Source organism: Colias croceus, chromosome 28, assembly GCF_905220415.1.
Source record: "Colias croceus chromosome 28, ilColCroc2.1".
In the NCBI taxonomy this organism is placed as follows: domain Eukaryota; kingdom Metazoa; phylum Arthropoda; class Insecta; order Lepidoptera; family Pieridae; genus Colias; species Colias croceus.
Window position 1 is genome coordinate 1,020,041 of NC_059564.1, and position 13,946 is coordinate 1,033,986.

At 33.2% G+C, this 13,946-nt stretch overlaps 2 protein-coding genes across 2 annotated transcripts in view; both read right to left on the reverse strand.

The window, feature by feature from the left end:
• Positions 1 to 215: 215 nt before the first annotated feature.
• Positions 216 to 3,301, reverse strand: LOC123704154 (cytochrome P450 6B2-like). The gene is made up of 3 exons (XM_045652453.1): positions 1,911 to 3,301; positions 1,204 to 1,451; positions 216 to 809 (listed from the first exon to the last, which is right to left on the reverse strand). The coding sequence occupies exons 1-3, from the start codon at positions 3,023 to 3,025 to the stop codon at positions 637 to 639; spliced, it is 1,536 nt and encodes a 511-aa protein (XP_045508409.1). The 5' UTR covers positions 3,026 to 3,301; the 3' UTR covers positions 216 to 636.
• A 1,923-nt stretch (positions 3,302 to 5,224) lies between these two features.
• The window catches only part of LOC123704017, a 41,478-nt gene continuing 32,756 nt past the window's right edge, over positions 5,225 to 13,946 (reverse strand). The window contains exons 6-10 of the mRNA XM_045652262.1: positions 13,820 to 13,898; positions 13,325 to 13,467; positions 12,234 to 12,390; positions 6,143 to 6,271; positions 5,225 to 5,450 (exon numbers count right to left, since the gene is read on the reverse strand). Coding sequence (XP_045508218.1) covers positions 5,253 to 5,450; positions 6,143 to 6,271; positions 12,234 to 12,390; positions 13,325 to 13,467; positions 13,820 to 13,898 — 706 coding nt within the window. The 3' untranslated portion in view covers positions 5,225 to 5,252. The remainder of the gene's footprint in view (positions 5,451 to 6,142; positions 6,272 to 12,233; positions 12,391 to 13,324; positions 13,468 to 13,819; positions 13,899 to 13,946) is intronic.

Genomic DNA, 13,946 nt, shown 5'->3' on the forward strand with positions numbered 1-13,946 from the left:
ATGTGATTATTATTCGATAGTGATAAACGTTACACATCTGTCAATGATAACAATAAAAGATAAGTAAAAAATGACTCAAAATATGAAAATATGTGTATAGCTTCGATTATTAAAAGGAAGGTAATTAGGTTGAAAAATAGTGATAACGCAATAAAAAACGTAATAATGTAAATTATTTATTTCTTACATAATCATAATACATAATACATTCTACTTAATATTACTATGGTTGCTTAATAATTTATACAAAATTTAAAAAAATATAATACTTATTTCAAATTATAATAATTCTGCTAATAATTGTCGTATTTTTGATCACTGGAAAAATAGTGCCATACATTTTTGGATGAATATAGCAACGAATATACAAGTTAGCAAGTTTTTCAAGCGACTGAAAAGCGTAACGATACTCAAAATATTGTTGAAAAATTTAAACTATGTTAAAAATACGCTGGTCAACACATTTTGCAGTCACTGTAATACTCCCCGTTATTGTTATTGTTAAATTTGACATTAATCTTAACTATATTTTAAATATGTTGGGTAACATTACGTATTTAGCATAATTTAAAGAGAACTTATACTATTTTAACACTAAGCTATATATACTATTTTAAGCACTAAGTCTAATCTTTTCTACTTTTTTCTCTTAACAAGTAGCAAAGGTAGACCACCAAGTACATTCTGTATGATAGTAGATGTCGGATCGATGTCAGGGTATCGTTTGCTGCTTTTTGAAGGTGCTACTGAAAACTCATGGAGTAATGCTGCGACTCCGGCCAGCGCTTGCATGATGCCGAGACGTTCACCTGAGGATTTAGTATTAATATAGCTTTTAAATGATTTGATTTCAAAGTTACTTAGTGGGTATACCAACTGTACAATATCTGTAGTATCTAGAAGTAAATGAAGAATTTGTTGGCAATGTAAAAATGTACGTTCTTCTCTACACTGTTACAGTAGCTAATACCCGCCATTTCACCCACATTGTGTGCCTACATACGACACGATGATGATTTACTTCCATAAAGCATTACACCATCAATTTATTTTATTTTATCGGACGCTTACATCTGCAATTCATCAAAGAATAGGATGTAAAAATTGCCATATTTTTGACACCAAAGTTCGTCTAATTCAAACCAATAAATAATCAAATTTAAACAAAATCGTTTGTATTTAATACAAGCTCAAAAAATTCACCAATACAAGCCCTTGGTCCATCTCCAAACGGCAGGAACAGATCTCGCCTAAACTTATTATCAGGATGGAATCTCATAGGCTTGAAGGACTTCGGGTCTTCGAAATATTTCTCGTCATCATATAACGCTTGCGTGGAGATGACCACACCAGTTCTGTCTTCTAGAGTGAGGTTTGTTCCAGGGAAGGTGTAGTTGCCTGCTGTCTTCCTGACTAGGAAGCCAACGGGTGGCATGACGCGCATGCTTTCTCTGTTGGAATTGTTTACAGTTTTAATATATACCAATAATTGATATGTAGATGAATAATGTGGGATTTAAGCTATATAGAAACTTAGTTGTTTATATTTTATTTATAGAAAGAAAGTTTTTATTGGTCTATGGTAACAGCATACAATATTTTCTGTTCCTTTAATATCATGTAGTTTATTTTTGCCATGGCACTTGGCTATGGTTTGATTGAATATGGGCACATATTTATTTCCACTATGGCTACAAGCCTCATCATCATCCTAGACATCATAGGTTGAATAATGCTATATTTCTGTGTATAAAATTAAGGTCAATCGCGAAAATGAGAAAAAATTAGCAAGCCCGATCTGTAACTTAAGGTCCGAATCCTTCGAGAAAGGCAATGCTTCTAGAAACCTATCTAAATACATCAATAATGTCAATAAAGTTGTTATTATTATCAATGAATTAGTTACTTACTTGAAAGCCATTTCCAAATACTTCATATCCTTAACAGCATCGTAGCACAATTTTCCATCGTACTTGGCCATAACTTCGTCAATTTCTTTCTGCACTTTCTCCTGTTCATCAGGGTGATAAGCGAGCAGATGTAGTAAGGAACTGCTTGACGAAGACGAGGTTTCGAATCCAGCCGCGAAGAACACAAATACTTGTGCAGCAATGAGCTGATCATCTAATTCTAACTCGACAATTTTTGGTGTACCATCTGGGTTTCTTTTGTCCACCGACTCGCCTACCATCTTCCCCTTTTGCCTCAGTTCCAACATCATATCGATAAAATCGTTCCTTCCAGACGGCTTGTAATCTCTCTGACTCATAATTTGCTGCACCAGCGATAGTGTCTTCCTCTCAATCTCAGGCGCAAAGATATTTAAGTGCTTGAAGAAATCTATGTTTGGAAACGTGCGTTTTAGCAGTTGTACTAAAATATCTCTTGTTGTAATCATAAAGATTCTTTTTCCGAGACTTCTGAATTCGTTTTCTTCATCGTCCAACGTTTTAGAGTCGATACCGAATCCGCAAGCTCCAATAAAGTCTGTCGTATAACGAGCTATTAGATTGCGGACGTCCACCTCTTCCCCCTTTTCCGCGAACGACGCTGCTATAACAGATAGCTTCGCAGTACGTTCAACAATTAGAGGGAACATGGCTTTCAATTTGGCGCTTGAAAACGCTGGTGTCATTCTCTGACGGAGTAGTTTCCACGCGTCTCCATCTACCGTGAATAAATTACGCATTAGAAGCTCTATATCTTGCTTATGTGGGCTCAAACCACGTCTGTGAAAGTATCTGAAGTCAGTCACTAAAATAGCCCTGATCAATTCAGGGTCTCTCACGAGTATGGCCGGGTTGGTCGCTTCGAAATAACCGACATATTTCTCATCAGGGTATTGGTTGTGGAGTTCATAGAACCTCTCGGACAGGCTGTGTTTCTTGATGATATGGCTGAGGTTGCTGCCGAAGAAAATGATCGGTTCATCGTACTTTACGCCTCTCTTTTTCCAATAGTCGTGATTTTTTGTACCATAGTAATAGAAGAGAAGTACAAAGAACGCTAACACTAAGAGCCACATTTTAGAAATGAAATTATTTCGGTCAATACATGCGTGTACTTATCATTTATACATGATTTAGATTATTTCTTTATCGACTAATTAAATGATATGACATGACAATGTGGTCATTATGCGTTATATGGAGATTAAAATAATTATTAATATTAATAAGATATTCACTAAATTTAGAATTATTCTTAAGTGAAAGTTCTTTAGGTAATTTTCTTTACAATATTTTAAGATAAATGAATTGAATTGCACAGTCTTGCATAATAAGTGACAGAGTATATAATATTTTCCAAATGATTATTTATCATTTGGGGACTTTAGACGATAATAAATTCAATCAGTTTCTGTATTATCAGATTTATTTGAGATTACAGTGAAATTTGATAAAATATTTTTAACCTTTTTATGTTTTTATTAATGTAATGTAAATGTTCTGTTATATTGTCATGACAAAGTTGTTGCAATATTATAAAAATTATTATAATAATATGATGATACCTATAGACATGTTTTTTAATAAATCTTATATCATGTAATGTTTGATTTAATGTTTTGAATGAATTTAAGCGATAAATACAATCAGATAATATTTTCCTGTTGTAAGAATTTTAGTTATAAGTGTTAAGTAGGTAGGTATGTATTGAAATAATATTTATGTAACTTGCATTTAAATGTGTGACAGTGAAAATTATATTTGAAAATATGATTTCTAGAATTTGTATCAAAATCGGTTCAGCCGTTTCAGATGAGAACTAGGACAATCAACCATTTGATACAAAAATGCATGCATTAACTTTTCAATATATTAATCATTAATATAATATATTAAAAATAGGAAGATGAAATAAAAACCCAAATCGTTTAAAGTCAGTATATTTGTTAAAAAATTCGTACATAACAGCGATGTGGTTCCAGAACCCCATTGCTATTAAAAAAAATAAAAATTATAATATTAGTACAACAATGGAGTAAGTATGAAACACACATCAATTCGTTGTCTATAAGCTAAAGCGAAAAAGCAATAGCACCTAATGGACGGAAATAATGTTGCTATTGCAAAAAATCTTAATATTTACGTAGGTATGGCAACCGTTTAGAAATTAAAGAGTTAAAAAAATAAAGAAAAAAAGAGTGTGTGTGCTGAGCACACGTATCAGAAGTGAAACTTCTTTTGTTAGATTCAAATACACCAAAATCGTCGCCTAAGTGCCCTTACGCACTAGCGGTTAACCGCGGGGGCGGCTAACCGCGCGGTTAGCCGCTTTCCCATTTTAACATGCATAACCGCTTTTATGATTAGTGCGTACAATCATAAGCGGTTGCGTATTAAAATGGGAAAGCGGCTAACCGCGCGGTTAGCCGCGAAACTGTGATTTTAACAAGTCTTTAATTTCTAAATGTATGATACTTGTGTATTTTTTTAACTAAAATACAAGAAAAAACTATGGCATTCGTGTTATGTTGGCAATTTGAAATGACACTCTGAAAAGTGGAATTTTTAATATTTCAATGTAATTTGTTAAGAAATTACAATGAATGGTTCAAAAAATGTGTTTAATTTGTTCAAACATTTTATAATCATTCAATTTGATAAAAATTTTAAAGTTTAAAATAAAATAACACAATGAATGACCATTTGTTTTAATAAATTCCACTTTCCATAAACAATAGAGCATGATTTTCAAATGACCATAAACCATTAAAATCCCTCCACCTAGCCTGGGTCATGGCAGTTTATAAATTAAAAAGTTACAGAAAAAAATCACTTTAAAAATCCAAACTCCTTGTATATATTAAAATCACATTAACTGCATTATATCCAATAAAATGACTATTTCTAAATCTAATTTATTACGTAATGTAAGGCAACCTTCCATTAATTATTTCTAAACTTATAAATAGAGGACGGATGATTATCACAAATATAGATAAAATATTATGTATATGGGTATTTTCCATGGTAGTTAGCCTAAAATAACTATACTCATAAATCTTATAATATGACTGAATTGTTGCGTACACAACTGTAGTACATAATATAAATGGCCGATATAATAAGTATTTAAATTTAAATATTCGTTGTTTCACTAAATCTAAAAACGTCAAAATTGGCGCCATTTTTCAAACTGACATTTGACACATGTCACTTGATTGTCACAGATTATAGAGACGAATAGATACACGATAAACGAATTAAAAATGCACGAACATTGTTATTTTAATTCACATTTTTTATTTAGCTTGTGTGTGAATAGCCAGTGTTTGTGTAGGGCCCACTGTATAGTGAGCTGCCTGTTCTCGAATAAGTTTTGGGGTTACGTCGTCTAGCTAGAATGAAGGCAATGGCGGCGATAACGCATATCATTAGAATGACACCGGCCACGCATATACCGATTGCGAAGTTGCGTTGCGATATGCAGATCTCATCTTCTTTCTGAAAATTAGAGAAATTAGTTTTTAATTAGTAATATAACATAATAACTTATTAGTCACCATGTCAAGGAGTTTAAAATGACATTACGCAGTATCAGAATGTTAGTGCTATTTTGGGAATGGTATGTCTGAGGTGCGACCTTTAGGTGAGCTACTAATAACTATATCACATCAAGTCATTTTTCAGTGACTTACATAAAAAAAAGGAAAAAAAATTGTTAGCAACACTATGAACAGCAATTAATTGTGCGCACAATCTCTCACAATATCTCATTACTGGAAATCCTACGGGAACGGGATCTATGCGGGTTTTTCTTTGAAAACGTGGGCAAAGTCGCGGGCGGAAAGCAAGTACATCATAAATTCACAACCATGACACAACTAAGTAAATCTATCACTAAAATTACTAAAAAGTTATCTCTTCTTATTTTTCAAACGAACTTTAAGCAACATTATAATGAATTATAGATATAATAAGAATTATCATTAATAATGCCTCACAACTTTCCAACTCACACACTCACTCATTCATCTAATATATCACACCTCACAACCCATCAACTCACAACAAACAAACTCACAACCCACAAACTAACAACCCATCAACTCACAACCAACAAACTCACAACCCACAAACTAACAACCCAAAAACTCACAAACCATCAACTCACAACACACAAACTCACAACTCACCTTCTCACTAACAACATCATCAATATCAGGCGAATCAGCCTCGTTCACATAGAGACCGGAGAACACTTCCACAGTAGCGGGCGCACCTTCACTTGTGTCACGACGTGTTCGCTTGTGAGAACATGGCTCCTGGAAATAAATAGTTATATAATTATTAAATAGTTAAGTATGTGTAAGGCAAATATGTTTAATGGAAAAGGAATTATCGATGTTGGTTGAATTTTTTTTTCAATTTTAAATAAAACAAGTGTTGTTTATTTTGTGTATAGTCCTTAAAAAAAAAATAGTACGGGAGCTAGCAACGTTAAAAAAAAAGTCATTTTAGTATAGTTGGGTTTTTGATATACTGTTTCTCTTGCTATTTCAGTTAGAGTCCGGGCTGTCTGGCTGGCCGCAGTGGTTGCGTTTATTAGTGCGCATCTTATCTGCACAGGAAAATATCCTTAATTTAAAGTCATTTTTTAACGCGTAATTTTTAATCTTTTGCCTTTAGATAGATCCATCAGACATAATTTTTTTATTGCAAGACGTTTTTTTCGTTGTAAAATAGGTGCCATACGCAATTTTTATTTCAAAATAACTAAAATGTCATCGAAATAAGTGAAATTACATCAACATGAGTCCGCTTAAAAGGTAAGTAATAACTTTATTATTTATATTATATTATCCTTTTTTAATACTTATATTGAATAATTAGTAAACTAATATTTTTAATAGATGGTTTCATAATTATTACACTTTTGGGTATAAATATGAATTTGATGATATTTGTATTTTCTAGTGCTTAATTATACGCGAGTATTATACATTTTGAAATTAAAGACTTGGGAAAATAATACAATGAATAAATCGCGTTTAAAATCCGTTAAAAAGTCTTTAATTTCTTGATGATATTTGGTTTTTATCAAGTTTACATTTATTTTTATTTTTTTTATTTATTTATTTATCAATAAAAGAAAAAAATACTTTATAATTGAACATGCCAAAAACCACGAAGATTTGTCCGGCATGCAAAGCAATCCATCCACGACAAAATTCAATGCACAGCGTGCTCGTGTGCTCGCGACAAGTTAGATACAATAATTATGCCACATTATACAGGTTGTTTACAAAATGCAATTTTAATTTAGATTTAACATTATTATTATTTATGGTTTTTTTAAAGTTCAAATCAAGATTATTTAATAATTGAGGAACTAAATAACGAGTTGTTCTTTTACCGTAAATGTTAGTTATTTTTGGAATGATTAAGCGTTGGTTGGTTTGTTGACGGGTAATGATTACGTTATCAACTTTTTTCTGCAGGTCAAAGTTAAAGAATTGTTCTTTTAATATAGTGTAATGGAACAAAGATTCTACCGGCAAAACTTTACAATGGTGAAAGAGATTTTCATTACTATTTTTACATAATGTTTTTATCTTAGGAGATACTATTTGTTTTAATATTCTTAGTTGTAGTGATTCAATGTTCTTCAAATAGCTTTTAAAGGTTCGGGCGTAGCTACTTATACCGTAGCTTATAACATTATTGACTAGGGCGTTATATATCATTAGCAAAATTTTGAAAGGCATTTTATTTTTAATAATTTTTATATTAGCTAGAATAGCTCGGAGTCGATCACAAACAGAGCTGATATGTGGCTGCCAGTTAAACTTACTGTCAATTATAAGTCCCAGATACGTGTGACTACTTACAGTTTCGATTTTAGGACAATTACAATTACGCACATTATGTTGATGCAAACAATAATGATTATGAGCTACTATCACATTGTTTGCATCGAACAATTTTTTATTGTACGGAGAGCGAATATGTACTAATTTGGTTTTATCTGCATTAAGAACAAGACCATTATCGTGGCACCATTTATTTATACGATCAAAATCCTGTTGTAGGTTAACAAGCGCATTTTCAACATTATGATTTGCAACTAGCAAACAAGTATCATCCGCATATTGGTAGGAAGTGCAGTGCTTAAGAACGTTATTCATGTCATTTACGTAAGTGATAAAATGGAGGGGACCGATCACCGACCCTTGGGCTGTTCCTTCAGTAACAGGTAACACACGACTCACAGAATCGTCGATTTTTACGTAGAAAGATCGATCATTGACGTAGTTTTCGCACCATTTTAACATAGGACCCCTGATCCCAGAGGACTCTAACTTTGTCATAAGGCACTTATGATTTAAGGTGTCAAAAGCCCTAGAAAAGTCTATGAAAAGAGCTAAAACATGTTTTTTGTTATCCAGGTGAATGTTCACGGTGTCCGAAAAATCTGAAAGAAGAGAAGTGGTGCTTTTACGTGGTTGAAAACCATATTGATTATTACAGATTACGTTATTTTTAGAATAGAACAAGTGTATTTGATCACTTATAAATTTCTCAATGATTTTATCTATAGACGACAAAAGGGATATTGGTCGATAGTTGGTTACGTCGGCTTGTTTTCCTTTTTTATATATAGGACGAACGCAGCTTTGCTTCAACTCATTAGGATATATTCCTGACAGAAAACTAGTGTTGATAAGATGTGAAATGGCAGTTGCTATTTTACTTGAGATACTTTTAACGTCTATTACTCTAATGCCATCGCTACCAGGCGCCTTTCGGCTATTAAGATTCAAAATAATCTTTTTTATAGTTTTAGGGTTGGCTTTTTTAAAATAGAAGCTAACGTTGGTTGGTCTGATGTAATGATTATCATATAGAAGATTATTCGGACAGGAAGGTAAAATTTTTTTAACTGCATTTCTGAATTCATTCGCAAATTTATTGGCGATGACAGCGCACGTCTCTTTTTCTGTATCAAAAGCATTGGTAATAAATTCATCAATTGACAGAGCAGCCCTACCACATATTGAATTTATGATTTGCCAGAGTTTGCGGGGATTTTTTGTATTCATTTTTATTTCATTTTCATAATATTTATTTCGTTTAATTTCAAATATTTTATTAATTTTATTGCGGATTTTATTATATTTTACTCTGAGGCATTTATTTGATGTGTCTTTTTTCCATTTATTAAATAATTTATCGCGTTCATCGCACATTTTTATCATATATTGTTTAATCCACGGTTGTTTAACTTTTTTGATATTAATTTGTTTTTTATATTTACAAGATTTATCATAAGCAGATTTAAAGTTGGATCGAATAAAATTGTAAATGTTTGTAGGGCAGGACATATTTTTTGTTACAGACCAATCTATGTTATTTAGTTCCTCAAATAATATTTTACTATCATAAAACATTTTATTACAAATTATGGAATCACGCTGTATAAGATGCGTACGAATACTTTCACAAGCTAACAAAAGAACTCGGTGATCTGCCAGAACGGTATCGACCACGGCCGTGCACGGATTCATAGTGGTTAATCGTGTAAATAAATGGTCGATACAAGACTTTGTTATTTTGTCTAACTTCATTTCGATTCGAGTATAATCTGAAATTCCCATTGAGAATCCGTGCTCGGACAACATATCAAAATAAGTGTTTTTAATAGCAGTGTATGATTTTAAGTCTATATTTGCGTCCCCGAGTATGATTACATTGGATGTCTTATTGTTATCTAATACATTAGATAGCTCGTTCACAAAAGTGTTCTTATTTGTTTGAGGTGGTCTATAAAATGCACATAGTGTTACGGAGTAGTTATCGGCTGTAATTAAAGTACCAATAATTGATTCAAAGCTAGTATTTTTGATGGGTATTGTAGTAAATTTAAGATAAGTTTTAACATAAACTATTATTCCACCTCCTTTTTGTTTGGATCGTAGCTCAGTGTGCATTTTATAACCAGGTATGTTATATAAATTACAAATTGAATGAGAGATACCTACTTCTGTTAAAACAATAACATCAATCGGACACTTACAAGAATTTATGAGCACTAGTAGTTTAGAATAATTCTTTATTAAAGATCTGATATTCACATGCAAGCATAAAAAATTTATTTGGTTAAAGGGTACACAATTAATAAATGAATTGACTGTTGTACAATCAAATATTTCTAAACAGTGATTATATGTATTTATTTTGGCCATTAATGCTTGAAAAAGAAATTTTAAAATTAAGGCTTTATTTGTTATACCTATATTACTTATTAATATTAGATGTAGAATACAAGATATATAGGTAATATGACACAATGTATTACCTACTTACTTAGATAACAAGGATTCTATATCGGACAAAGATCTTATTATAAATGGCCGACTTTTATCATCAAGTTTTTTAGCGTACACAACACCAGCCTTGCACCACACAAACTTGTAACTGTCTTTTAATTTTTGTTGAGCATTGTAGAGGAGGGTTTTTGTACGGTGGGTTAATGCTTCGCGGACAAACACACGACGTGTCGCTTGATCTGAGGGCAATCGGGGCAAGATATCACCAACCGTGATTTCTTTTTGTTTAGCTGATGCAAGCCATTGATTACGCACCACATTTGATTTGACCTCCACGATGATGTTTCCTGGTTGGGGACGATTCTGGGGTTTTGGCATGCGGCGGGATGATAGTACATCACATATGTTAACTTGTAAGTTCTGGGCAACACTTTCCAACACACTATTTAGATTTTGATTGGTAGCTTCTGGAACTCCTGCAATTTCAATAGTACAGGCTAGCAATTTTTGATCAATTTCATTAATATGCTGTTCAGCAGCCGCAATCCGAAGTTCTAGATTTTTATTTTTGTTAATTAGGTCGGTGTTTTTGTTAAGTAATGTTTTGATGGTATTTTCCTGCCTTTTTACTAATTCTTCGAGATCGGTCATCTGTCCATTCATATGTTCCATTGCGGTTGTTAGATCGCCGAGTTCGGCCTTGATGATTTTTTGCATTTCCCGTGTAATACTCGCCACTAGTTTTTTTTGATCGAGGGTCGAGCTGGAGCGGGCATCCTCGTCGTCTGAGCTTTCGTCTGGCGTTACGAAGAAGGAAGAACGACTAGACACATTACTGAGGCAGTGATCGCAGCTCCATTCCAAACCGTCAGAGTTACGAAGTGCAGCCAGTTGCTTGCCGGTTAACTTTGCACAAACGGTTGACGCGTGGACTGATTTGTTACATCTACTACACTCTAGACCTGGTTGCTTTAAAGTTATATTTTTATTACAGTTTGCACATTTTTTTGTCGGCATCTTTCACACTTATTTATTATAACTTTAGTCGTAAGAACAGTAAATAAACACTATGATTTTTACGTGCGATATTTCTTGCGTGCGCGCTGTAGCGATGTCGTGGGTAGACTGACATTAACATTAACGTCCTATTTGAGGTTCGTTGGGAAAAGGAGGCGATATGGTAGATTGTTGCAATAAAACTGTAAATAGTAAAATGAATATTATATATAGTATAAGTAACACAGTGATTACTTATCCTTCACTGGGACTCATGTTGATGGAATTTCACTTATTTCGATGATATTTTAATTATTTTGAAATAAAAATTGCGTCTGGCACCTATTTAACAACGAAAAAAACGTCTTGCAATAAAAAATGTATGTCTAATGGATCTATCTAAAGGCAAAAGATTAAAAATTACGCGTTAAAAAATGACTTTAAATTAAGGATATTTTCCTGTGCAGATAAGATGCGCACTAATAAACGCAACCACTGCGGCCAGCCAGACAGCCCGGACTGTAACCGAAATAGCAAGAGGAACAGCATATCAAAGAACCAACTATACTAAAATGCTCACTTGTCAACGTTGCTACCTCCTAGAATAAAAGTTAATAGACCTAAGAGTAATAATTATTGTGCTATTTATCGTTGAAGGATACTTTGAAATCGGTAAATAATTGTTTTTTTGTTACTGAATTAAAAACAGACAAGGAACTATTTATAAAAGAAAGAAAAAAACACGAATACATAATTTAATAAGTGTCACAGGCTTTTAAAAATGAAATAAAGGTTTTCAAATACATTTTTTGCGGAAATAAATAGTTGACAAGATACTAAAATTCACTAAGTACAAAATTTTGTAGCCTAAACGCAGGCGGAAAGCTAGTTTGTATGATTAAAAACTCACACAATAACTACTATAAACAAAACTCACACAAATACTATAAACAAAACTCACACAATCAGTAGGATGGTTCAGATCACAGAGCTTCACTTCGCAAGTGTAGTACACACTAGCGGTGTAAGGGAAGCGGTGCGCGGGGAACGCCACGCGGGCTTCTTGTGAACCGCGGCTGTATTGGAACAGGCCCATTATCTCCGTTTCTAGAGGGCAGCTGGGGAAGAGGATTAATTATTATTTATATTTATTTAACATTGTAATAACTCAGCCCCCGGAATCACAGACACAATAGAAAATCTATTGTGTCGTGGCCCGATCGGGCCGTTCGGGGCTCATTGGGTTAATGGTTAAAAACACTTTACACCACAGCAGGTTAAAAATATTAACAAGTACACAATAAACGTATTAATACATATTAATTATAATTATTATCATCATAACTCACATAAACACATATGTATATCTGCTGGGCAGATGACAGTGTGGCAGTAGTGTTGTGTAGAAAGTCTATTCAATTTGTGCACACGTTTGGTTTGTTTACGTTGTGTAGTGTTACGTGTTGCTTTGCATTGTACCTATTATGCCACGTTGTGTTGTGTTCTGTTGTGTTGCATTGTTTTGTATTGTGCTTTAGTGTTTCGTGTTGTGCTGTATCCCTCACGCAATCAGACTCTGCTCATTTCAGTCAAGCTTTTCCCTCACAGAACAATCCAGTACTAATAGCGTTGTTTTCTTACTATGTAGTGATAAGTTATTACAGTCTTGTACTATGATGTATTGCACTGCGTCGTACTGTGATAAATGCAATATGTTGTATTGAATTATACTGTATTGTGTTGCGTTAAGTTGTTTTGTATCATGCTGCGTTGTAATGTGGTTGTTGAAATTAATAAAACAAGTAAAATATTGTTCACAATAATATTAGAAAATATTAAAAGGAATATAATTAAAACCAATTTAACTCTTTATGATTTCATGTTTATTAATTATCGTTCAGGGACATGATGCGTGTACCGTCGGACCAATAAAAGTTGATCGACCCTTGTAATGTGCTGTGTTGTGTTATGCTCTGCAGAGCTGTTTTGTTTTTTATTGTACTATATTCTATAGTTTAACTAGTATAGTTTATTATGTGTGGTATAACTCACCCATCATTCGCAATCAGACTCTGTTCAGCCCAGCCAAGCCCGTCTCGCACAGAACACTCGGACACCAATAGACCATATTTGCGCTGTTTTTCCAAAGACACAACTAGAGTTAGCGTGTCACCGATACGCACGTTTGATGCCACCTGGAAAGTGTTGTAAATTTATAGTTATACAAAGAGAAATCTAAAAAATATAGTATATGTAGAGAGAAATCTGATTAAATATGATATCAGCGTTCAACTGGTGAATGAATTTCTATTGATTCACTTTTTTAAAGTAGGTAATAAAATTATAATTTTTATGGTACCGAAGCTCAAAAGAAAAAATAAAGAAGAAGAAAAAGGAAAATTTACCATAAGCATAAATTTATAAAAAAATAAAAATAGGTTTGTACAATGTTTCAGAGCCCTCGGTGCGCGAGTCTGTCTCGCACTTGGCCGATTTTGTTTTCATAAATGACTTAAAAATAGAAAAAAAATAATTCTTCTATCTAACCTGTTTGTCTTGGGGATCGCCTTTGAAAATCTTCATCGTGACGGAGGGCAACAGACCGGACTCTTCATCGTACTCATCACTGAAAATGAAAAGTCGTATTAAGATTTTTTTTTCTGCTTGTGATGTG

Coding starts and splice junctions, on each gene's coding strand:
- LOC123704154 (XM_045652453.1), bottom strand. CDS start 3,025: ATGTGGCTCTTAGTGTTAGCGTTCTTTGTACTTCTCTTCTATTACTAT. Junction 1,452..1,910: donor TATTTGGAAATGGCTTTCAA/GTAAGTAACTAA, acceptor CAATTCCAACAG/AGAAAGCATGCGCGTCATGC. Junction 810..1,203: donor TGGACCAAGGGCTTGTATTG/GTGAATTTTTTG, acceptor CTAAATCCTCAG/GTGAACGTCTCGGCATCATG.